At 50.9% G+C, this 22,611-nt stretch overlaps 2 protein-coding genes across 2 annotated transcripts; both read right to left on the reverse strand.

Moving 5' to 3' along the window:
* Positions 1–913: 913 nt before the first annotated feature.
* LOC105724227 (probable G-protein coupled receptor 32) lies at positions 914–1,976 on the reverse strand. The gene is given in 3 exon segments (XM_064380768.1): positions 914–958; positions 961–1,946; positions 1,949–1,976. Coding segments are annotated over 3 exon segments (1,059 nt in total).
* Positions 1,977–11,194: 9,218 nt separating this feature from the next.
* LOC105724334 (probable G-protein coupled receptor 32) lies at positions 11,195–12,368 on the reverse strand. Its single transcript, XM_064380671.1, is given in 3 exon segments — positions 11,195–11,306; positions 11,342–12,338; positions 12,341–12,368. Coding segments are annotated over 3 exon segments (1,068 nt in total). The 3' UTR covers positions 11,195–11,263.
* Positions 12,369–22,611: the final 10,243 nt, after the last annotated feature.

Here is a 22,611-nt window from a genome sequence, read left to right on the forward strand (position 1 = left end):
AAGGACACTTCAAGGAAGTTACATTGATTGCTGTCATTTACATCCTACTGGCCAGAAAGCAGTCACATGGCTGTACCTACATGCAAAGGAGTCTTACTACAAACAAAGGGGAGACTGGGCGCTGTGGCTTGTACCTGTCATCCCAGCACTTTGGGGGGCCGAGGCTGGAGGATCTCTTGAACTCAAGAGTTTGAAACCAGCCTGGGCAACATGATGAAACCCTGTCTCTACAAATTACCCAGGCATGGTGGCACATGCCTATAGTCCCAGCTACTTGGCAGAGGTCAGGGGTGCTGAGGCAGGAGAATGGCTTGAGCCCTGGATATCAAGGCTGCAGTGAGCCGAGATTGCACCAGTGCACTCCAGTCTGGGTGACAAAATGAGACCTTGTCTCCAACAAAAGAAAAATAGAAAAAGAAAAAAAGAAAGGGAAGAATGGGCTGGGTGTGGTGGCTCATGCCTGTAATCCCAGCACTGTGGGAGGTTGTGGCGGGCGGATCATGAGGTCAGGAGATAGAGACCATCCTGGACAACATGGTGAAACCCTGTCTCTACTAAAAAAAATAGACAAAAATTAGCTGGGTGTGGTGGCGCGTACCTGTAATCCCAGCTACTTGAGAGGCTGAGGCAGGAGAATCACTTGAACCAAAGAGTCGGAGGTTGCCAGGAGCTGAAAGGGCACCCCTGCACTCCAGCCTGGTGACAGAGCAAGAGTCAGTCTCAAAAAAAAGAAAAAAGAAAGAAAGAAAAATGAAAAGACATTGGGATTAAGCAGCTGTCTCTGCCACAGAGCTTTAAATGAGGGGTTGCTGGAAGACTTCCTGAAAGAACAGGCAGGATTTGGCAGGGTTTTAGAAGCCAGTCAAGGTGAGAGGCCACAGCAAACTAGGAAAGACAGCTTCCAGCTTCCAACTCAATGCTTCCACCGTTCCCTGGGGGCGTTGCCGCAGGGACAGGACCACGGAGAAGCTCCTCCTCTCCAAACGCCCTGGCCAGGGCAGAAGGCGAAGACTGGAAAAACTTTTCTTTGAAATCTCTGCCAAAGAAGACGTAGAGGAAGGGGTTGAGGCAGCTGTTGACACAGCCCAAGGCGAAGCTAGTCTGGAGGATGATGAGCATCCGGGGGTGGTAGAGTTCCTTGAGGTTCACTCGTCGCCACAGATGGACCAACAGCACCACGTTAAACGGGGACCAGCAGATGAAGAAAGCGCTCACCAGCACCAGCAGCAGCCTCTTGGGCCGGTGGGCGTGGAGCCGTCCTTCCCGCAAGAGCTTGGCCCGGATGAGGTGGGCGCAGGTACCTATGACTGCCAAGGGCCCCAGGAAGCCCAGCAGGAAGTGGCCTACGGTCACCACATTTTTTATCTCGAAGACCCCCTGAATCCAATCCTGGACAGTCTCATTCTTGGAGCTGAACTCCAAGTAGCACTGTGCACAGTCATTCCATTTTCTGGTCTTCCGGAATTTCAGGTGTGAAGAGCACAGGGCAACGGGCAGCCAACTCGCCCGCTGCGCGGTGCGGTGGTTCACGGCCCAGACGGGGTAGAGGACAGAGATGCAACGGTCCACAGAGATGAGGACGAGGAGGCAGTTACTGCCAAAGAAGGCGAGGAAGACAAAGCTGATGTACAGTTTGCAGGCCCACTCTCCGAGGAGCCACTGTCCGGAGGCCACGTAATACGTGGCGATGGGCAGAGACAGTGACAGCATGAAATCGGCAAGGGCCAGGTGGAAGAACCAGATGGTGGACACTGTGCGGGCCATGCGGAAGACAGTCATCCACAGCACCAGCCCGTTGCCCACCACTCCGACGACAAAGGACACAGACACGACAGCCATGGTCAGCGGGCGGAGGAACCCCACCTCCTCAGGCACGCATCTGGAAGCATTCATCTTCCTGCAACAGCAGTGATCATGGGTCAGAGCCCCAGGTTGCCTGTCACTGTGGCCCTGGTCCCCTCCGAGACCCCACTCATGATTTCTCCATTCGATCATTTTTATGGAATGCTTATTATTATTTTAGAGACAGGGTCACGCTCTGTCACTGAGGCTGGAGCCTCACAACTCAGTGCAGCCTCCACCTCCTAGGCTCAGGAAATCCTCCCACCTCAGCTTCCTGGGGTAGCTGGGACTACAGGCACTTACCACCATACCTGGCTAATTTTTAATTTTTTAATTTTTTTTTTGGAGACAGAGTCTAGCTCTGTCACTCAGGCTGGAGTGCAGTGGCGTGATCTGGGCTCACTGCAACCTGTGCCTCTCAGGTTCAAGCAATTCTCCTGCCTCAACCTCCCATGTAGCTGGGACTACAGGCACTCACTACCGTGCCTGGCTAACTTTTGTATTTTTAGTAGAGACGGGGTTTTACTATGTTGGCCAGGCTGGTCTCGAACTCCTGACCTCGTGATCCGCCCACCTCAGTCTCCCAAAGTGCTAGAATTAAGGGGTGAGCCACCACACCCGGCCTTAGATTTTTCTTGTAAGAGATGAGGTCTTGCTGTGTTGCCCAGGCTGTAGTCTTGAACTCCTGGCTTCGAGTGATCCTCCGACCTCAGCTTCCCAAGTGCTGGGATTACAAGTGTAAGCCCAGTCTGAATGCTTTTTATGACACAATAGTATTGTTTTTTGTTTGTTTGTTTGTTTTTGAGACAGAGTCTCGCTGTGTCACCCAGGCTGCTCACTGGCCACAATAATACCGTTCTAAGTACCAGAGATAACTCCTGTAACAAAGCAAGCCCTCCTGGAACGTACATCCCAGTGCAAGGTCAAATGTAATACATGATAAATTAAATCATGATATACTGGTTTAGAAGATTACAAGTGTTATGGAAAAATAATAAATGAAGTGGATGGGGCTATATGTGGTGGCTCACACCTGTAATCACAGCACTGTGGGAGGCCAAGGTGGGTGGATCGCCTGAGGTCAGGAGTTTGAGACCAGCCTGGCCAACATGGTGAAACCCCGTCTCTACTGAAAATACAAAAAAAAATCCAAGTGTGGTGGCAGGCACCTGTAATCCCAGCTACTGGGGAGGCTGAAGCAGGAGAATTTCTTGATCCTGGGAGGTGGAGGTTGCAGTGAGCCAAGATTACACCACTCCCTCTAGCCTGGGTGATAAGAGCAAAACTCTGTCTCAATTTAAAAAAAATTAAAGTAAGGAGAATTGGGAATGTGAGGGATGAGACAGAAAGGAGCCACTGGTCCATTAATTGGGGTTCTCAGGGAAGACCCTATTGAAAATGTAACACTTAAGCAAAGAGTTGGAGGAGGGAGTGAAGTGAGGCATATCCATATCTGGAGGAAGAGCCCTCCAGGCAGGACCAGCAGTTTGTGCAAAGGTCCTGAGGCATCCTGAGGCAGGATGGTTCCTGGAATGCTTGAAGAACAGCAGGGAGGCTGGTGTGGCTGGAGCCAAGTGGGCCATGCGGGGAGAGGTGAGAGGTGAAGACAGAGAGGGAGGCTGGCAGACGGGCAGAACCCTGTGAGTCACAGTGCGACTCCCCTGGCCTTTCCTGGGAGTGAGCTGGGAGTTACAGGAGACTCTTGAGCAGAAGAGGAACACTGTCTGACTTAGGTCTTAACAATCACTGTGGCTTCAAGGTTGAGACCAGGCTGAGGGGGTGGGATGGCAGCAGGAGGTTGGGAGGAGGCTGCTGCAGTAACCCAGGTGGGCAGTGATGGGGATGGGGACCACGGTGATGTCAGAGGAGGGGTGAGAAGCAGACTCCAGGGTCAAGGTGAGCTGGCTAGAGCTGGTGCTGGGCTCGATGTGCGAGGTGGGATGAGAGCAGTGTCGGGGTGACTGCGGGACTTTTGAGCGGGTGGAAGCCGGAGCTGCTGTGCCCTGGGATGGGGAGACATCAGGGAGAGTGGGTTTGGGGTAAGACCAGGAGCTTGGGGTTGGTCATGTTGCCTTTGAAATGCCTGTAAGACATCCAGGGGAGACTTCACGTAGGCAGTGATACTGGCAGTGAGATGACAGAAGTGGGGCTGGGCACAGTAGCTCACGCCTGTAATCCCAGCACTTTGGAAGGCCCAGACAAGTGAATTGCCTGAGGTCGGGAGTTCAAGACCAGCCTGTCCAACATGGCAAAACCCCGTCTCTACTAAAAACACAAAAATTAGCCATGTGTGGTGGCACACGCCTGTAATCCCAGCTACTCTGGAGGCTGAGGCGGGAGAATTGCTTGAATCTGGGAGGCAGAGGTTGCAGTAAGCGGAGATTGCACCACAGCACTCCATACTGGGCGACAGAGCGGGACTCCATCTCAAAAAAAAAAAAAATGATGACAGGAGGGGTTTCTGGCTGGATACAGGCTTCAGGCTCGTGGGAGTCATTAGAACGTAGATGCCAGCCTGGCACAGTGCCTCATATCTGTAGTCCCAGCATTTTGAGAGTCAGAGGCGCAAGGATCGGGTGAGCCCAGGAGTTCAAGACCAGCCTGGGCAACATGACGAGACCTTGTCTCTACAAAAAAATACAAAAATAATTTAGATGCTATTTATGTCTTTGAGCCTGAGAATGACCTCCATGGGTGAGAGGCAGACACAGAAGATATGTCTGGGGTTGAAGAAAGCTGGATCTTACACAGCAGACAGGCATAGGTCGAAGTACTAGTTGAGATGCTGGATTATGACTGCGTGACGATGGGCCTTCCCCCAACCCTGAGCCTCAGTATGCTCATCTGAGATATGGGTGTAGAATCCCTGAATACCCCTCTCTCCCACTCCCCCAACCCACACATCCACATCCAATTCATCACAAAGCCCTGTCGATTTTGCCTCTTGCCTCTGTCCACTTTATTCTGTCTCCATAGCCCTATCATCCAAGCACCAGGGATCCAGCTTTTTTTTTTTTTTTTTGAGACAGGATCTCGCTCTGTTGCCCAAGCTGGAGTGTAGTGGCCCAGGCTCAGCTCACTGACCTCTGCCTCTCACGTGCAAGCAATTCTCCTGCCTCAGCCTCCTGAGTAGAGTAGTTGGGACGACAGGCACTCACCCCAGGTGCACACCCAACTAATTTTCATATTTTTAGTCAAGACAGGTTTTCACCATGTTGGCTGGGCTGGTCTTGAACTCCTGACCTCAGGTGATCCACCCAGCTCGGCCTCCCAAAATTCTGGGAGTACAGGCGTGAGCCACCAAGCCTGCCCCCCAGCTTTATATTAATCTCTTACCAGCCACTCACCACCCCACAGCCAAGGTGATCCTTTAAAAGCCCAAATCACGTAACCCCAGTGCTTTGGGAGACCCAGGCAGGAGAATCCCTTGAGGCCAGAGCTGCAGGCCCAGTCTAGGCGGCATGGCGTAACCCTGTCTCTACAAAACAAAAATAAATTAGCCAGGCAGGGTGGCTTGCACTGGAGTTCCAGCTACTGGGGAGGCTGAGGCACGAGGATCACTTGAGCCCAGGAGGTCGAGGCTGAGTGAGCCACGATTGTGCCACTGCACTCCAGCCTGGGCTACAGAGTGAGACCCTGTCTCAAAAAATAAACAGTTCAAACCGGACAATTACACTGTGGCTCTTCATTGCTGATGGGATAAATATGAGCCTCCCCACCTCTGCTGGTGTGGGCCGGAGCACCTGCCAGCTCTCCAGACTTCTCTTGCACCTTCGCCCCGGCTTCCCTACCTTTGCCTCCATTGCCAAGATTCCCGTGTTTCCCTCCCACGCCAGGGCCTTTGCACATGCTGCATGTACTGCTTCCTCTTCCTGGAACACCCTTTCTTTCCTCTGCTTTTTTGTTTTTTTAACTCAATCCTAAGATCTCAGTGCAAATTTCACTTTCTCCCCAAAAGCTTTCCCTGGCTACCTTGACTGAAGCAGGATCTTCTATAGGAGCTTTTCTCCTATGAAGAGATGGTTACAGGCTGGGCACGGTGGCTCATGCCTGTAATCCCAGCACTTTGGGAGGCTGAGGCAGGAGTATCACCTGAGGTCAGGAGTTCGAGACCAGCCTGGCCAACATGGTAAAACCCCATCTCTACTAAAAATACAAAAATTAGCCAGGTGGGTCATGCCTGTAATCCCAGCACTTTGAGAGGCTGAAGTGGGAGGATCACCTGAGGCTGGGATTTCGAGATGAGCCTGGCCAACATGGTGAAACCCCATATCTCCTAAAAATATAAAATTAGCTGGGCGTGGTGGTGCACGCCTTTAATCCCAGCTACTTGGGAGGAGACTGAGACAAGAGAATTGCTTGAACTCAGGAGGCAGACACTGGAGTGAGCCATGATAACACCACTGCACTCCAGCCTGGGTGACAGAGTGACACTCTGATCTCCCACACCTTTGCCCCCCCAAAAAAAAACAAGAACTGGTTACAGGCTGGGCATGTGCTCATCACTGCACTCCAGCCTGGGTGCCACAGCAACATTCTGATCTCCACCTCCCAACCCCCCAGGAAAGAGCTGGTTACGGGCAGTAGCAATTAGACCTTGCTTGTTGGATCATTTGGTGATCACCCATCTGCCCCATTCATCTCTGACTGCCCTAGAGGCGAGGCTGGTGTGTGGCTGGCCCCTGGAACTTAGCAGGCACTTGAAAATAATTGATGAGTGATCCATTAAGGAGGACAATCTCTCCTTTGTCATCGGAGGATGGATTCATTCATTTAGTGTAAAATTATGCATCGAGCCCCAGTTGTACGCTAGTCACTATCCTAAGCGCCGACCGCGGTGACGGACATTCAAAACCTCTGCCCAGGGACAGCTCACACATGTGACATGAGAGCATTCTTCACCCAGAGGAGGTGGCCCAGAACTTTCTGCCCCTTTTTACTGCCTCCTTTTTTTTCTCTCTTGAAACAGAGTCTCACTCTCTTGCTCAGGCTGGAGTGCAGTGGTGTAATCTCTGCTCACTGCAACCTCCGCCTCTTGGGTTCAAGTGATGTCCTGCCTCGGCCTCCCAAGTAGCTGGGATTACAGGCACCTGCCACCACACCCAATTAATTTTCGTATTTTTAGTAGAGATGGGCTTTCAGCATTTCGGCCAGGCTGGTTTCAAACTTCTGACTTCAGGTGATCCGCCCACCTTGGCCTCCTAAAGTGCTGGGATTACAGAGGTGAGCCACCCCGCCCAGCCCACCACCTCCTTTTGTATCCCTGGAGAGTGCACTTCAACTCTCCTCGTCCCCAAGCCCCTACCCCATGGCTCCCTGAGACCCTCCCAACAAATCCCAGTCCCCTGTCACCGTGTGCTGTTCCGAGGGCCAGGGCAAGGTGAGGGGGCTCTGTCTGTCTCTGTTGTCAATCCCAGGTGGCCGCCAGCCTTGAGCCCAGTTAAGAGTAGGGAGCTAATGGCAGGAAGCCAGCTGTGAGTTGTGGAGCAGATAAATGTCCAGGAAAGAGCCTTGAGCAAGAGCCTCGGAGATCGCTATCAGACTTAAAATGTCACCAGATGTGGGCCCTAATAGGTCCCGTGGTCTGCAGACTTGGAGGATAAAGAGGCGGGTGCCAGGGAGATCTTTTCACAAGGCCATTCCAATTCTCCTCTGCCCTCCCTTGTGCTAATGAAATTTGTTAAGAGATACAAAACACTTAAAACTTCTTGTGACTGGGGGCGGTGGCTCACTCCTGTAATCCCAGCACTTTGGGAGGTTGAGGCAGGTGGATCACCTGAGGTCAGGAGTTCAAGACCAGCCTGGCCAACATGGTGAAACCCCATCTCCACTAAAAATACAAAAAGTAGCCGGAAGTCATGGTTGGTGCCTATAATTCCAGCTACTTGGGAGGCTGAGGCAGGAGAATCTCTTGAACCTGAAAGGCAGAGGTTGCAGTGAGCTGAGATCGAGCCACCACACTCCAGACTGGGTGACAGAGTGAGATTCATCAAAAACAAAAGCAGAACAAAACAAAACAAAACTTCTTGGCACATAGTAGGCACTCGAGCATTGTTAGCTCTTGGTATTAATACTGCTATAGTCCTGCTTCGATTTACATCAGGAAAAAGTCTGGAGAGATGCGTTCTTAGGTGGTCCATCATTGTGCAAACCTCATAGAGCATGCTCACACAAACCTAGGTGGGACAGCCTGCCCCACGCGTATGTCAGATGATCTGGCCCAGGCGTCCAGGCCGCAGCCGAAATGGGACCCAGGCTGGAGTGCAGTGGCGCTATCTCAGCTCACTGCAACCTCTGCCTCCCAGGTTCAAGCAATTCTCCTGCCTCAGCCTCCCTAATAGCTTAGATTAAAGGCATGCACCACCACACCTGGAAATTTTTGTATTTTTAGTAGAGACAGGGTTTCACCATGTTGCCCAGGCTGGTCTCGAACTCCTGGGCTCAAGCAATCCTCCCCACTCAACCTGCTAAAGAAGGTAATTTTTTTTTTTTTTTTTTGAGACGGAGTTTCGCTCTCGGTACCCAGGCTGGAGTGCAATGGCGCGATCTCGGCTCACTGCAACCTCCGCCTCCTGGGTTCAGGCAATTCTCCTGCCTCAGCTTCCTGAGTAGCTGGGATTACAGGCACGCGCCACCATGCCCAGCTAATTTTTTTGTATTAGTAGAGACGGGGTTTCACAATGTTGACCAGGATGGTCTCGATATCTTGACCTCGTGATCCACCCGCCTCGGCCTCCCAAAGTGCTGGGATTACAGGCTTGAGCCACCGCGCCCGGCCTATATATTTTTTTTTTTTTTTTAAGACGGGGTTTCACCGTATTGGTCAGGTTGGTCTTGAACTCCCGACCTCAGGTGATCCGCCCGCCTTGGCCTAGAAAGTGCTTGGATTACAGGCATGAGCCACCATGCCTGGCCAAGAAGGTAATTTTTTTTAAAGGTGCCTCTATGCTTCCTGGCACTCAGTTACTATGTCATTTAATCCTCTTCTCATCCAGAAGATGGAAACATTTGGTCCTATTTTATATACTTGGGGGCAACTGAGGCTCTGAGAGGTGGAGTTCGCAGGGCAAGTCAGAACTGCTTCTTTCTTTTTCTTTTTCTTTTCTTTTTTGAGACAAAGTCTCTGTCACCCAGGCTGGAGCACAGTGATGAGATCTTTGCTCACTGCAACATCTGTCTCCTGGGTTCAAGTGATTCTCCTGCCTCAGTCTCCCAAGTAGCTGGGGTCACAAACACCTGTCACCATGCCTGGCTAATTTTTGTATGCTTAGTAGAGTCGGGGTTTCACCATGTTGGCCAGCCTCATCTCGAAATCCTGACCTCAAGTGATCCACCCGCTTAAGCCTCCCAAAGTGCTGGGATTACAGGCATGAGCCACCACGCCCGGGCAGAACAACTTTGAATCATGAGCAAGTGGTATGACAGCTTCTGGATTCCATGACATTTTTCTTTTGCGTCAACCTAGAGCCAAGGGAATGGTCTGTTGTGACCAGGGACCACACGGACTTCAGTCCCCAGAAAGGAGTATTCATCGCATGCATCAGTTTGTTTTGGCAGGGGGGTATTTTAAGTAACAGAAACCCTGACTCCAACTGGCTGCAACAATAGGGAAATTTATTAAGTCACTTGACACAAATTCCAGAGGTTGTTGGCATAACTAATAGCGAGGGAGTCGATTCAGCTGTTGCAGCAGAGACACAGAATCACGATGGCTTCAATGAGCTAGGATTTGAAATCTCCCTTTTCACAACCTGGGTGTAAGCATCTCCCGGCTGGACTAGGGACTCCCTGGGGACACGGTGGCTTTCCATCACGGCCGCTGTGGCAGATGACACAAATGGCCCCAGTTCTACACACCTTCCTGCATGCGTGCTCCTTGGCAATGTCGCTTTTCAGATTTTCCCATCAAGGGGTGGAGTCTCTTTCCTCACACCTAGAATCTAGGCCAGGCTCGTCACTCGCTTTTTGGCCAGTAGCTTGAGTGGTAGTCACCTGGTGCGAAGTTCGGAGCCTCTGCCTCATACTTCTCTCACTCTTGGAACCCTCCTCAACCATCACATGAAAAAGCCGGCCTGCGGGATGATGAGAGCTATGTGGATTAGCCAGTCCCACCACCCCGAGCCAGCACCCTCCCAGAAGCAGAATCACTCAGCTGAGCCACAGATGCATAAAGAAGCTCAGCTGCAAGATGAGAAAACTGCTCAGCCGAGCCCAGTCCAAATCGCTGACCCGCAGAAATCTTAAAAGGAGCCAGGTGTGGTGGCTCACGTCTATCATCCCAAAACTTTGGGAGGCGGAGACAGGAGGATAACTTGAGGCCAGGAGTTTGAGACCAGCCTGGACAACATAGTGAGACCCCATGTCAACAAAAAAAATTTTTTAATTAGCCAGGCACAGTGGGGTATGCCTGTAATCCCAGCTACTCAGGAGGCTTAGGTGAGAGGACCGCTTGAGCCTGGGAGATTGAGGTGGCAGTGGTCACACCACTGCACTCCAGCCTGGGCAACAGAGCAAGACCTTATCAAAAAAAAAAAAAAAGGTTACGTTTTTAAACCTCTGAACTTTGAGGGTGTTTGTTACACAGCAAGAGCTAACTGGTACATTTGCATTCTGGACAATAGAAAGGGGGAAATGGGGAAATGGAGGGCAGGCCCCTTCCATTTAAGGACGCTTCAAGGAAGTTACATTGATTGCCACCACTTATATCATATTGGCCAGAATGCAGTCATGTGGCTGTTCCTACATGCAAAGGATACTGGGAAATGTAGTTTTTCCTTCTTTTCTAGTTAACCGTGTGCCTTGTTTGAAACAAACAAGAGTCTTAACTACAAAGAAGTTGAGGCCAGGCACTGTGGTGACACCTATAATCCCAGCATTTTGCAGGGCTGAGGGGCTGGAGGATCACTTGAACTCAGGAGTTTGAGACCAGCCTGGACAACATGATGAAACCCTGTCTCTACAAATTACCCAGGCATGGTGGCACATGCCTGTAGTACCAGCTACTTGGTGGGAGTGTAAGGGGGGTCGAGGGTGGGTGGGGGTGAGGGAAGTGGTTGGGGGTTGGAGGGGGGTGGTAGTGGGAGGGTAGAGGGGAGGTGGAGGGGGGCGGGATTGCTTGCTGAGGCAGGAGGATGGCTTGAGCCCTGGAGGTCAAGGCTGCAGTGAGGCGAGATTGCACCAGTGTGTTTCAGCCTGGGTGACAAAATGAGACCCTATCTCCAAAAAAGAAAAAGAAAAAAAGAAAGGGAAGAGCGGACACTGCGGAATAAGTAGCTGTCTCTACCATAGAGCTTTAGATGAGGGGTTTCTGGAAGACTTCCTGAAAGAACAGGCAGGATTTGGCAGGGTTTTAGAAGTCAGTCGAGGTAAGAGGCTGCAAGCAAACTAAGGACAGGTTCCGGCTTCCAGCTGAAGGCTCCCATCATTCCCTGGGGGCGTTGCCACGGGAACAGGACCCAGAGAAGCTCCTCCTCCCACGGGGATAGGATGATGGAGAAGCTCCTCTTCTCCAAACGCCCTGGTCAGGGCAGAAGGCAGAGACTGGAAAAACTTTTCTTGGAAATCTCTGCCAACGAAGACGTAGAGGAAGGGGTTGAGGCAGCTGTTGATATTGCCCAAAGCGAAGGTAGCTTGATAGATGAGCAGCATCTGGGAGTGGTAGAGTTCCTTGAGGTTCACTCGTCGCCACAGATGGACCATCAGCACCACGTTAAACGGGGACCAGCAGATGAAGAAAGCGCTCACCAGCACCAGCAGCAGCGTCTTGGGCCGGTGGGCGTGGAGCCGTCCTTCCCGCAAGAGCTTGGCCCGGATGAGGTGGGCGCAGATACCTATGACTGCTAAGGGTCCCAGGAAGCCCAGCAGGAGGTGGGCCAGGATCGATGCCATTTGTCTCCCCAGGACCACCCTACTCCAAGTCTGGGAAGTCACATTCTCTGAGTTGAAGTCCAGGTAGCACTGCGCACAGCCATTCCAATATTTAATCGTCCGGAATTTCAGGTGTGAAGAGGACAAGACGCCGGCCAGGAGCCACACCGCGATGGCCAGCCAGCTCGCCCGCTGCACGGTGCGGTGGTTCAGGGCCCAAACGGGGTAGAGGACAGAGATGCAACGGTCCACAGAGATGAGGACGAGGAGGCAGTTACTGCCAAAGAAGGCGAGGGACACAAAGGTGGCGTAGAGTTTGCAGGCCCACTCTCCGAGGAGCCACTGCCCGGAGGCCACATAGTACTCGGTGATAGGCAGAGACAGTGACAGCATGAAATCGGCAAGGGCCAGGTGGAAGAACCAGACGGTGGACACCGTGCGGGCCATGCGGAAGACAGTCATCCACAGCACCAGCCCGTTGCCCACCACTCCGACGACAAAGGACACAGACACGACAGCCATGGTCAGCGGGCGGAGGAACCCCACCTCCTCAGGCACGCATCTGGAAGCATTCATCTTCCTGCAACAGCAGTGATCGTGGGTCAGAGCCCCAGGTTGCCTGTCACTGTGGCCCTGGTCCCCTCCGAGACCCCACTCATGATTTCTCCATTTGATCATTTTTACGGAATGCTTATTATTATTATTTTAGAGACAGGGTCATGCTCTGTCACACCGAGGCTGGAGCGTCACAACTCAGTTCAGCCTCCACGTCCTAGGCTCAGGCAGTCCTCCCACCTCAGCTTCCTGGGGTAGTTGGGACTATGGGCACTTACCACCATGCCTGGCTAATTTAAAAAAAAATTTTTTTTTTGAGACAGAATCTTGCTCTGTCACTCAGTCTGGAGTGCAGTGGCATGATCCCGGCTCAGTGCAACCTGTGCCTCTCAGATTCAAGCAATTCTCCTACCTCAACCTCCGACGCAGCCGGGACTACAAGCATGTACCACCAGGCCCGGCTAATTTTTGTATTTTTAGTAGACAGGGTTTTACCATGTTGGTCAGGCTGGTCTTGAACTCCTGACCTCATGATCCGCCCACCTCACCCTCCCAAAGTGCTGGGATTAAGGGGTGAGCCACCACACCCAGCCTTAGACTTTTCTTGTAAGAGATGAGGTCTTGCTGTGTTGCCTAGGCTGTGGTCTTGAACTCCTGGCTTCAAGTGATCCTCCCACCTTGGCCTCTAAAAGTGCTGGAATTACAAGTGTGAGCCATCGAGCCCAGCCTGAATGCTTTTTATGACACAATAATACTGTTTTCTTTTTCTTTTTTCTTTTTTTAAGACAGAGTCTTGCTATGTCACCCAGGCTGGAGTGCAATGGTACGATCGCAGTTCAGTGGCCACAATAATATTGTTCTAAGTACCAGAGATAACTCATGTAACAAAACAAGCCCTGGTGGAACTTATATCCCAGTGGGGGAGGTCAGAGTAATACATGATAAATTAACTCATGATATACTGCTTTATCAGATTACAAGCGGTATGCAAAAATAATAAATGAAGTGGAGGGGGCCAGATGTGGTGGCTCACACCTATAATCCCAGCACTTTGGGAGGCTGAGGTGGGCGGATCACCTGAGGTCAGGAGTTCAAGACCAGCCTGGCCAACATGGTGAAACCCTGTCTCTATTAAAAATACAAAAATTAGCCAGACTTGGTGGTGTGCACCGGTAACCCCAACTACTCGGGAGACTGGAGGAGAATCCCTTGAACCTGGGAGACTGAGGTTGCAGTGAGCTGAGATTGCACCACCGCACTCCAGCCTGGGAAACAGAGCAAGACTCCGTCTCAAAAAATAATAATAATAATAATAATTCGCCAGGCATAGTGGCGGGGGTCTGTAGTCCCACCTACTCTGGAGACTGAGGCACGAGGATGACTTGAGCCCTGGAAATCGAGGCTGCGATGAGCCATGGACATGCCACATCACTCCAGCCTCGGTGACAAAGTGTCTCAATAAAAATAAAACAGGCCGGGCGTGGTGGTTCACGCCTATAATCCCAGCACTTTGGGAGGCCGAGGCAGGTGGATCACGAGGTCAAGAGATCGAGACCATCCTGATCAACAGGGTGAAACCCCATCTCTACTAAAAATACAAAAATTAGCTGGGCACGGTGGCGCACGCCTGTAGTCCCAGCTACTCAGGAGGCTGAGGCAGGAGAATTGCCTGAACCCAGGAGGCGGAGGCTGCGGTGAGCCGAGATCGCGCCATTGCACTCCAGCCTGGGTAACAAGAGTGAAACTCCGTCTCAAAAAATAATAATAATAATAATGAGGTGGAAGGCCTTTTGACTTTGGGTAATGTCAGAGTAACTTTCAGACAAATAGCCCACAGACAGAAAAAATTATAAAATTTGGACAAAATATTAAAGATGACTCCACTATTTGAAAAAATTGACAACAGAAAAGTCTGTCAATTCAGAATTGTATAATTTTTGAATATCTTTCAAAAATGGAGGTGAAATAAGGACGCTTTTAGATAAACCAGATCTGAGATAGCATGTGACCTGCAGACCATGGGAACTGCTAAAGGAAGTCCTCTAGGCTGACAGGAGTAATATCAAATGGTGACACATATCTACAGGAAGAAATGAAGATCGTAAAATGTTTCCTTTAAAAAGAAATCAAGGTAAGGCCAAGCGCGGTGTCTCATGTCTGTAATCCCAGCACTTTGGGAGGCTCAGGCGAGCAGAGCACTTGAAGTCAGGAGTTCGAGTCCAGCCTGGCTGAAATGGCGAAACCCCATCTCCACTAAAAATACATAAATTAGCAGGACATGGTGGCACATGTCTGTAATCACAGGTATTTGGGAGACTGAGGCGGGAGAGTCGCTTGGACCTGAAAGATTGCAGATTGCAGTGAGCTAAGATCAGGCCACTGCACTCCAACCTAGGCAACAGAGTGAGACTCTGTCTCATTAAAAAAAAAAAAAATGAAGGTAAGGAGAGACAGAAAGGCGCCACTGGTACATTAATTGGAGTTCTCAGGGAAGACCCCATTAAGAATGTAACACTTGAGCAAAGAGTTGGAGGAGGGAGTGAAGTGAGGCACATCCATATCTGGAGGAAGAGCCCTCCAGGCAGGACCAGCAGTTTGTGCAAAGGTCCTGAGGCATCCTGAGGCAGGATGGTTCCTGGAATGCTCGAAGAACAGCAGGGAGGCTGGTGTGGCCGGAGCCAAGTGGGCCATGGGGAGAGAGGTGAGAGGTGAAGACAGAGAGGGAGGCTGGCAGACGGGCAGAACCCTGTGAGTCACAGTGCGACTCCCCTGGCCTTTCCTGGGAGTGAGCTGGGAGTTACAGGAGACTCTTGAGCAGAAGAGGAACACTGTCTGACTTAGGTCTTAACAATCACTGTGGCTTCAAGGTTGAGACCAGGCTGAGGGGGTGGGATGGCAGCAGGAGGTTGGGAGGAGGCTGCTGCAGTAACCCAGGTGGGCAGTGATGGGGATGGGGACCACGGTGATGTCAGAGGAGGGGTGAGAAGCAGACTCCAGGGTCAAGGTGAGCTGGCTAGATCTGGTGCTGGGCTGGATGTGCGAGGTGGGATGAGAGCAGTGTCGGGGTGACTGCGGGACTTTTGAGCGGGTGGAAGCCGGAGCTGCTGTGCCCTGGGATGGGGAGACATCAGGGAGAGTGGGTTTGGGGTAAGACCAGGAGCTCGGGGTTGGTCATGTTGCCTTTGAAATGCCTGTAAGACATCCAGGGGAGACTTCACGTAGGCAGTGAGACGACAGGAGGGGGGCCGGCCACCGTAGCTCACGCCTGTAATCCCAGCACTTTGGAAGGCCCAGGCAAGTGAATTGCCTGAGGTCAGGAGTTCAAGACCAGCCTGTCCAACATGGCAAAACCCTATGTCTACTAAAAATACAAAAATTAGCCAGGTGTGGTGGCACACCTGTAATCCCAGCTACTCTGGAGGCTGAGGCCAAATTGCTTGAACCTGGGAGATGAAGGTCACAGTGAGGCAAGATTGCTTTTCAGCATTGTACTCCAGACTGGGCAACAGAGCCAGGCTCCATCTAAAAAAACACAAAAGACAACAGCAGGGCTTTCTGGTTGGATACAGGCTTGTGGGAGTCATTAGAATGTAGATGCCAGCCTGGCACAGTGCCTCATATCTGTAGTCCCAGCATTTTGAGAGTCAGAGGTGCAAGGATCGGGTGAGCCCAGGAGTTCAAGACCAGCCTGGGCAACATGACGAGACCTTGTCTCTACAAAAAAATACAAAAATAATTTAGATGCTATTTATGTCTTTGAGCCTGAGAATGACCTCCAAGGGTGAGGGGCAGACACAGAAGACACGTCTGGGGTTGAAGAAAGCTGGATCTTACACAGCAGACAGGCATAGGTCGAAGTGCTAGTTGAGATGCTGGATTATGACTGTGTGGTGATGGGCTTTCCCCCAACCCCGAGCCTCAGTATGCTCATCTGAGATATGGGTGTAGAATCCCTGAATACCCCTCTCTCCCACTCCCCCAACCCACACATTCAGTTCATCACAAAGCCCTGTCGATTTTGTCCCCAAAAGCCTCTTGCCTCTGTCCACTTTGTCCTGTCTCTATAGCCCTATCATCTAAGCACCCAGAGTCGCAGCCCTTTTTTTTTTTTTTTTTTTTTTTTTGAGACAGGATCTCTCTCTGTTGCCCAAGCTGGAGTGCAGTGGCACGATCTCGGCTCACTGCAATAGCCTCAGCCTCCTGAATAGAGTAGTTGGGACTACGGGCCTGCACCCCAGGTGCATGCCCAGCTAATTTTTGTATTTTTATTAAAGATGGGCTTTTACCATGTTGACCAGGCTGGTCTTGAACTCCGGACCTCAGGTGATTTACCCACCTCGGCCTCATAGAGTACTGGGAGTACAGGCGTGAGCCACTAAGCCTGGCCCCCAGCTTTATATTAATCTCTTACCAGCCACTCACCACCCCACAGCCAAAGTGATCCTTTAAAAGCCCAAATCATGTAACCCCAGTGCTTTGGGAGACCCAGGCAGGAGAATCCCTTGAGGCCAGAGCTGCAGGCCCAGTCTAGGCGGCATGGCGTAACCCTGTCTCTACAAAACAAAAATAAATTAGCCAGGCAGGGTGGCTTGCACTGGAGTTCCAGCTACTGGGGAGGCTGAGGCACGAGGATCACTTGAGCCCAGGAGGTCGAGGCTGAGTGAGCCACGATTGTGCCACTGTACTCCAGCCTGGGCTACAGAGTGAGACCCTGTCTCAAAAAATAAACAGTGGAAACCAGACAATTGCACCGTGGCTCTTCATTGCTGATAGGATAAATATGAGCCTCCCCAACACCGCTGTTGATGTAAATGCATCTAAAATTATTTTTTTACATGTTTTTGCCTCTCCAGACTTCTCTTGCACCTTCCCCTCTTCATGCACCACATCCGGCTTCCCTACCTTTGCCTCCATTGCCAAGATTCTTGTGTTTCCCTCCCACCCCAGGGCCTTTGCACGTGCTGCTCCCTCTGCCTGAAACACCCTTTCTTTCCTGTACTTTTTTTAAAAACTCATTCCTTAGATCTCAGTGCAAATTTCACTTTCTCCCTAAAGCTTTCCCTGGCTGCCTTGACTGAAGCAGGACCTTCTATAGGAGCTTCTCTCCTATGAAGAGATGGTCACAGGCTGGGCATGTGCTCATCACTGCACTCCAGCCTGGGTGCCACAGCAACATTCTGATCTCCACCTCCCAACCCCCCATGAAAGAGCTGGTTACGGGCAGCAGCAATTAGACCTTGCTTGTTGGATCATTTGGTGATCACCCATCTGCCCCATTCATCTCTGACTGCCCTAGAGGCAAGGCTGGTGTGTGGCTGGCCCCTGGAACTTAGCAGGCACTTGAAAATAATTGATGAGTGATCCATTAAGGAGGACAATCTCTCCTTTGTCATCGGAGGATGGATTCGTTCATTTAGTGTAAAATTATGCATCGAGCCCCAGTTGTACGCTAGTCACTATCCTAAGCGCCGGGGATCCCGCGGTGACGGACATTCAAAACCTCTGCCCAGGGACAGCTCACACATGTGGCGTGAGAGCATTCTTCACCCAGAGGAGGTGGCCCAGAACTTTCTCCCCTTTTTGCCACTTCTATTTTTCTTGAGACGGAATCTCACTCTCTTGCCCAGGCTGGAATGCAGTGGCGCGATCTTGGCTCACTGCAACCTCCAACTCCTGGGTTCAAGTGATTCTCCTGCCTCAGCCTCCCAAGTAGCTGGGATTACAGGCACCTGCCACCACACCCAGCTAATTTTTGTATTTTTGGTAGAGATGGGGTTTCACCATGTTGGCCAGGCTGGCCTCGAACTCCTGACCTCACATAATCCACGCGCCTCAGCCTCCCAGAGGATTACAGGGGTGAGCCACCCCGCCCAGCCCACCACCTCCTTTTGTATCCCTGGAGAATGCACTTCAACTCTCCTGTCCCCAAGCCCCTACCCCATGGCTCCCTGAGACCCTCCCAACAAATCCCAGTCCCCTGTCACCGTGTGCTGTTCCGAGGGCCAGGGCAAGGTGAGGGGGCTCTGTCTGTCTCTGTTGTCAATCCCAGGTGGCCGCCAGCCTTGAGCCCAGTTAAGAGTAGGGAGCTAATGGCAGGAAGCCAGCTGTGAGTTGTGGAGCAGATAAATGTCCAGGAAAGAGCCTTGAGCAAGAGCCTCAGAGATCGCTATCAGACTTAAAATGTCACCAGATGTGGGCCCTAATAGGTCCCGTGGGCTGCAGACTTGGAGGATAAAGAGGAGGCAGGTGTCAGGGAGATCTTTCCACAAGGCCATTCCAATCCTCCTCTCCTCTCTGTGTGCTGATGAAATTTGTTAAGAGATACAAAACACTTAAAACTTCTTGCAGCTGGGTTCAGTGGCTCACACCTGTGATCCCAGCACTTCGGGAGGCCGAGGCGAGTGGATCACCTGAGGTCAGGAGCTCCAGACCAGCCTGGCCAACATGGTGCAAACCCCGTCTCCACTAAAAATACAAAAAATAGCCGGATGTCATGTTGGGTACCCATAATCCCAGCTATTTGGGAGGCTGAGGCAGGAGAATCGCTTGACCCTGAGAGATGGAGGTTGCAGTGAGCTAGGATTGAGCCACCGCACTGGAGCCTGGGTGACAGGAGTGAGATTCATCAAAAACAAAAGCAGAACAAAACAAAACAAACTTCTTGGCACATAGTAGGCACTCGAGCATTGTTAGCTCTCGGTATTAATACTGCTATAGTCCTGCTTCGATTTACATCAGGAATACATTCTGAGAGATGCGTTCTTAGGTGATTTCATCATTGTGCAAACATCACAGTCTGCTCACACAAACCTAGGTGGACCAGCCTGCTACACAGGGTTTGGCCATAGCCCAAATGGGACCATCATTTATTCACTTTTGAGACAGAGTCTTGCTCTGTCACCCCAGCTGATGTGCAACGGCACAATCTCGGCTTACTGCAACCTCTCCCCCCCAGGTTCAAGCGATTCTCCTTCCGCAGCTTCCAGAGTAGCTGGGATTACAGGTGTGACCTATCACACCCAGATCATTTTTGTATTTTTAGTAGACACAGGTTTTCACCATCTTGGTCAGGCTGGTCTCAAACCCCTGATCTCAAGTGATCCACCCACCTCAGCCTCCCAAAGTGCTGTAATCCCAGCTACTGGGAAGGCTGAGGCAGAAGATTCGCTTGAACCCAGGAGGTGGAGGTTGCAGTGAGCCAAGATCACACCACTATACTCCTGTCTGGGTGACAGAGAAGGACTCCATCTCAAAAAAAGACAAAGGTAAGACACACACACACATTAGCTTAGGCCTATGCAGGGCCAGGGTCAGCAATGTCACTGTCTTCTCCCTCCACATCTGTTCCACTGGAAGGAATTCAGGGGCAAAAACACCCTTGCAGCTGTCTTCTCCTAGGGTAACAATGCTTTCCCCTGGACACCTCCTGAAGGACCTGCCTGAGGCTGTTTTACAGTTAACTTTTCCCTTTCCGTTTTTTCCTTTTGAGACAAGGTCTCACTCTGTCACCCAGGCTGGCATGGTCGGAGCTCAATGCAGCCTATGCCTCTCAGGCTCAAACAGTCCTCCCACCTCAGCCTCCTGAGCAGCTGGGACTAAGGCACGTACCACTACGCTGGGCTAATTTTTTTATTTTTTTATTTTTTGCGGAGACTAGGTCTGACTATATTGCCCAGGCTGGTCTCAAGCTCCTAGACTCGAGCAGTTAACTTTTCTTTATAAGTAAAAGGAGCACACTCTAAAATAACAACAAAACTATACTATTGTACATAAAGGCCGGCCGCGGTGGCTCACACCTGTTTCCCAGCACTTTGGGAGGCCGAGGCGGGTGGATCACTTGAGATCAGGAGTTCAAGACCAGCCTGGCCAACATGGTGAAACCCCATCTTTACTAAAAATAAAAAAATTAAAAATTAGTTAGATGTGGTGGCGCATACCTGTAGCCCCAGCTACTCAGGAGGCTGAGGTAGGAGACTACTTGAACCCAGGAGGCAGAGGTTTGTAGTGAGTTGAGATTGCACCACTGCACTCCAGCCTGGGCGACAGAATGAAACTCTGTCTCAATCAATCAATCAATATTTCAGCATCAATTTCCAAAAGAAACGACTCCTTTAAAAGAAATATAAGTGCTGGGCACGGTGGCTCACTTTGGGAGGCCGAGACAGGCAGATCACTTGAGGTCAGGAGTTCGAAACCAGCCTGGACACCATGGTGAAACCCTGTCTCTACTAAAAATTAACAAAAAGAATTAGCTGTCCAGGATGGTGGGTGCCTGTAATCCTAGCTACTTGGGAGGCTGAGGTAGGAGAGTTGCTTGAACCCGGGAGGTGGAGGTTGCAGTGAGCGGAGATCATGCCACTGCACTCCAGCCTGGGTGACAGAGCAAGACTCAAGAAAGAAAGAAAGAAAGAAAGAAAGGAAAGAAAAAGATGGACAATTTTATTGCCACATCCCCAAAATAGCAATAATTCCTTAGTACACACACACAAACACACAAGTCTCTCAATGTTTACATTTCCAATTGTCTCATAACAATTATAAAGATTTTTTGGAAGCGGTGTCTCAACTCTTCAAGATCAATTTTGGACTCAGAATCATCAATGTCCCTGTATTTCTACATGACGCCATCCTCTGCCATCTAGATCAGGGGGATTGACAAACTTTTTCTGTAAAGTGAAACAGAGGAAATATTTTGGGCTTTTCGTGCCCCAGGGCTTGTGTCGAGCAGTCAGCTCTGCTGCTGTGGGATGAAGGAAGACGCATGAAAAACAGGTAAAGGAGTGGGCAGGGCCATGTGCCAATAAAACTTTATTTATGGACATTGAATTTTGAATGTCATATCGTTTTCAAGTGGCATGAACATTATTATCCTTCTTTTGATTTTGCTTAACCATTAGCTCACAGACTGCCCCAAAACAGGCAGTGAGCCAGATCTAGCCTGGGCTGTGGGCCATAGTTTGTGCAACCCAAGTAGACATCAGCCTGGTGTTGCTTTAAAGACTGCATGCAAAGTCCAGGCGTGGTGACTCACGCCTCTAATCCCAGCACTTTGGCGGATCACTTGAGGTCAGGAGTTCGAGACCAGATGGTCAACATGGTGAACCCCATCTCTACTAAAAATACAAGAAAATTAGCCAGGTGTGGGGTCTGGCGCCTGTAGTCCCAGCTACTCAAGGGGCTGAGGCAAGAGAATCACTTGAACCCAGCAGGCAGAGGTTGTAGTGAGCTGAAATCCAGCCACTGAACTAGGGAGACTCTATCTCAAAAAAAAATAATTATAGTAATATAAAAAACAAAGCCAGTTCCTTTTCTAAGGGCAACACCTGGGAGAGCTGGTGAGATGACGGTTGTTCTCCCTGGGCTGTGGTCTGCCTGGATTTGGGGATTACCTCTCCCATGATGAAATCCTAAAGGTATTTCTCCTGCTTCACCACAACCTTCTGCCTTTTAGGCTTTGTTTCAGTGACCATTCTTGTTAGAAATAAGGCTCGGCGTTGTAAGGAGAAACAAGCACTTGGACAAAGGATTTCTCAGCAAAGCAAATTTACGTTTGTGCAGGAGGGAGCCTCTTGTATGGCTGGATCCCACGAGAGCACCCCGAACAAAGGGGAGTAGACGTTTTTACTCCTAACGCGACTGCTGCCCCTGTGTCCTTTCCCCATTGGCTGGGGCTGACAGCACAATTTAAACCAGACCCGATTAGCTGACCATTTAAACTTCTTTAGATAAGGTTCACACGTGATGGGAGAGAGGGGAGAGGAGGAAGGTCGTCTGCAGCGAACTAGAGGGCCAGTCTTTTCCCACATAAGGGAAGGAATGTGAGTTGGTGCTGATATCGCCACTGGTGGTGTGGCATGCCTGCGTGTAGTAAAGTCAGAAGGAAGAAAAGAAGAAAGAGAGTGGGGGGAGCTGGGAATTAAGTAACGAAAGGTTGAGCAGGCTGTTTGAGGAGAAACCTTGCCATGTCTCACAATTCTGGTATATTTCACCGTTAACTTTTATTTTAGATGCAGGGGGTACATGTACTTGGATATATATTTTTGGGGGGGTGGGGGGCAAGGGACGGAGTCTTGCTCTATCACCCAGGCTGGAGTGCAATGGCACAATCTCAGCTCACTACAACCTCCGCCTCCCGGGTTCAAGTGATTCCTCCTGCCTCATTCTCCCAAGTAGCTGGGACCATATGCGTGCGGCACCTCACCCAGCTAATGTTTTTATTTGTAGTAGAGACAGGGGTTCACCGTGTTGACCAGGCTGGTCTGGAACTTCTGATCTCAGGTGATCCGCCCGCCTCGGCCTCCCAAAGTGCTGGGATTACAGGTGTGAGCCACAGCGCCCAGCCCCAGC

This window comes from Aotus nancymaae, unplaced genomic scaffold, assembly GCF_030222135.1.
Source record: "Aotus nancymaae isolate 86718 unplaced genomic scaffold, 86718_ANA_hifiasm-v0.15.2.pri h1tg000028l, whole genome shotgun sequence".
Taxonomy (NCBI): domain Eukaryota; kingdom Metazoa; phylum Chordata; class Mammalia; order Primates; family Aotidae; genus Aotus; species Aotus nancymaae.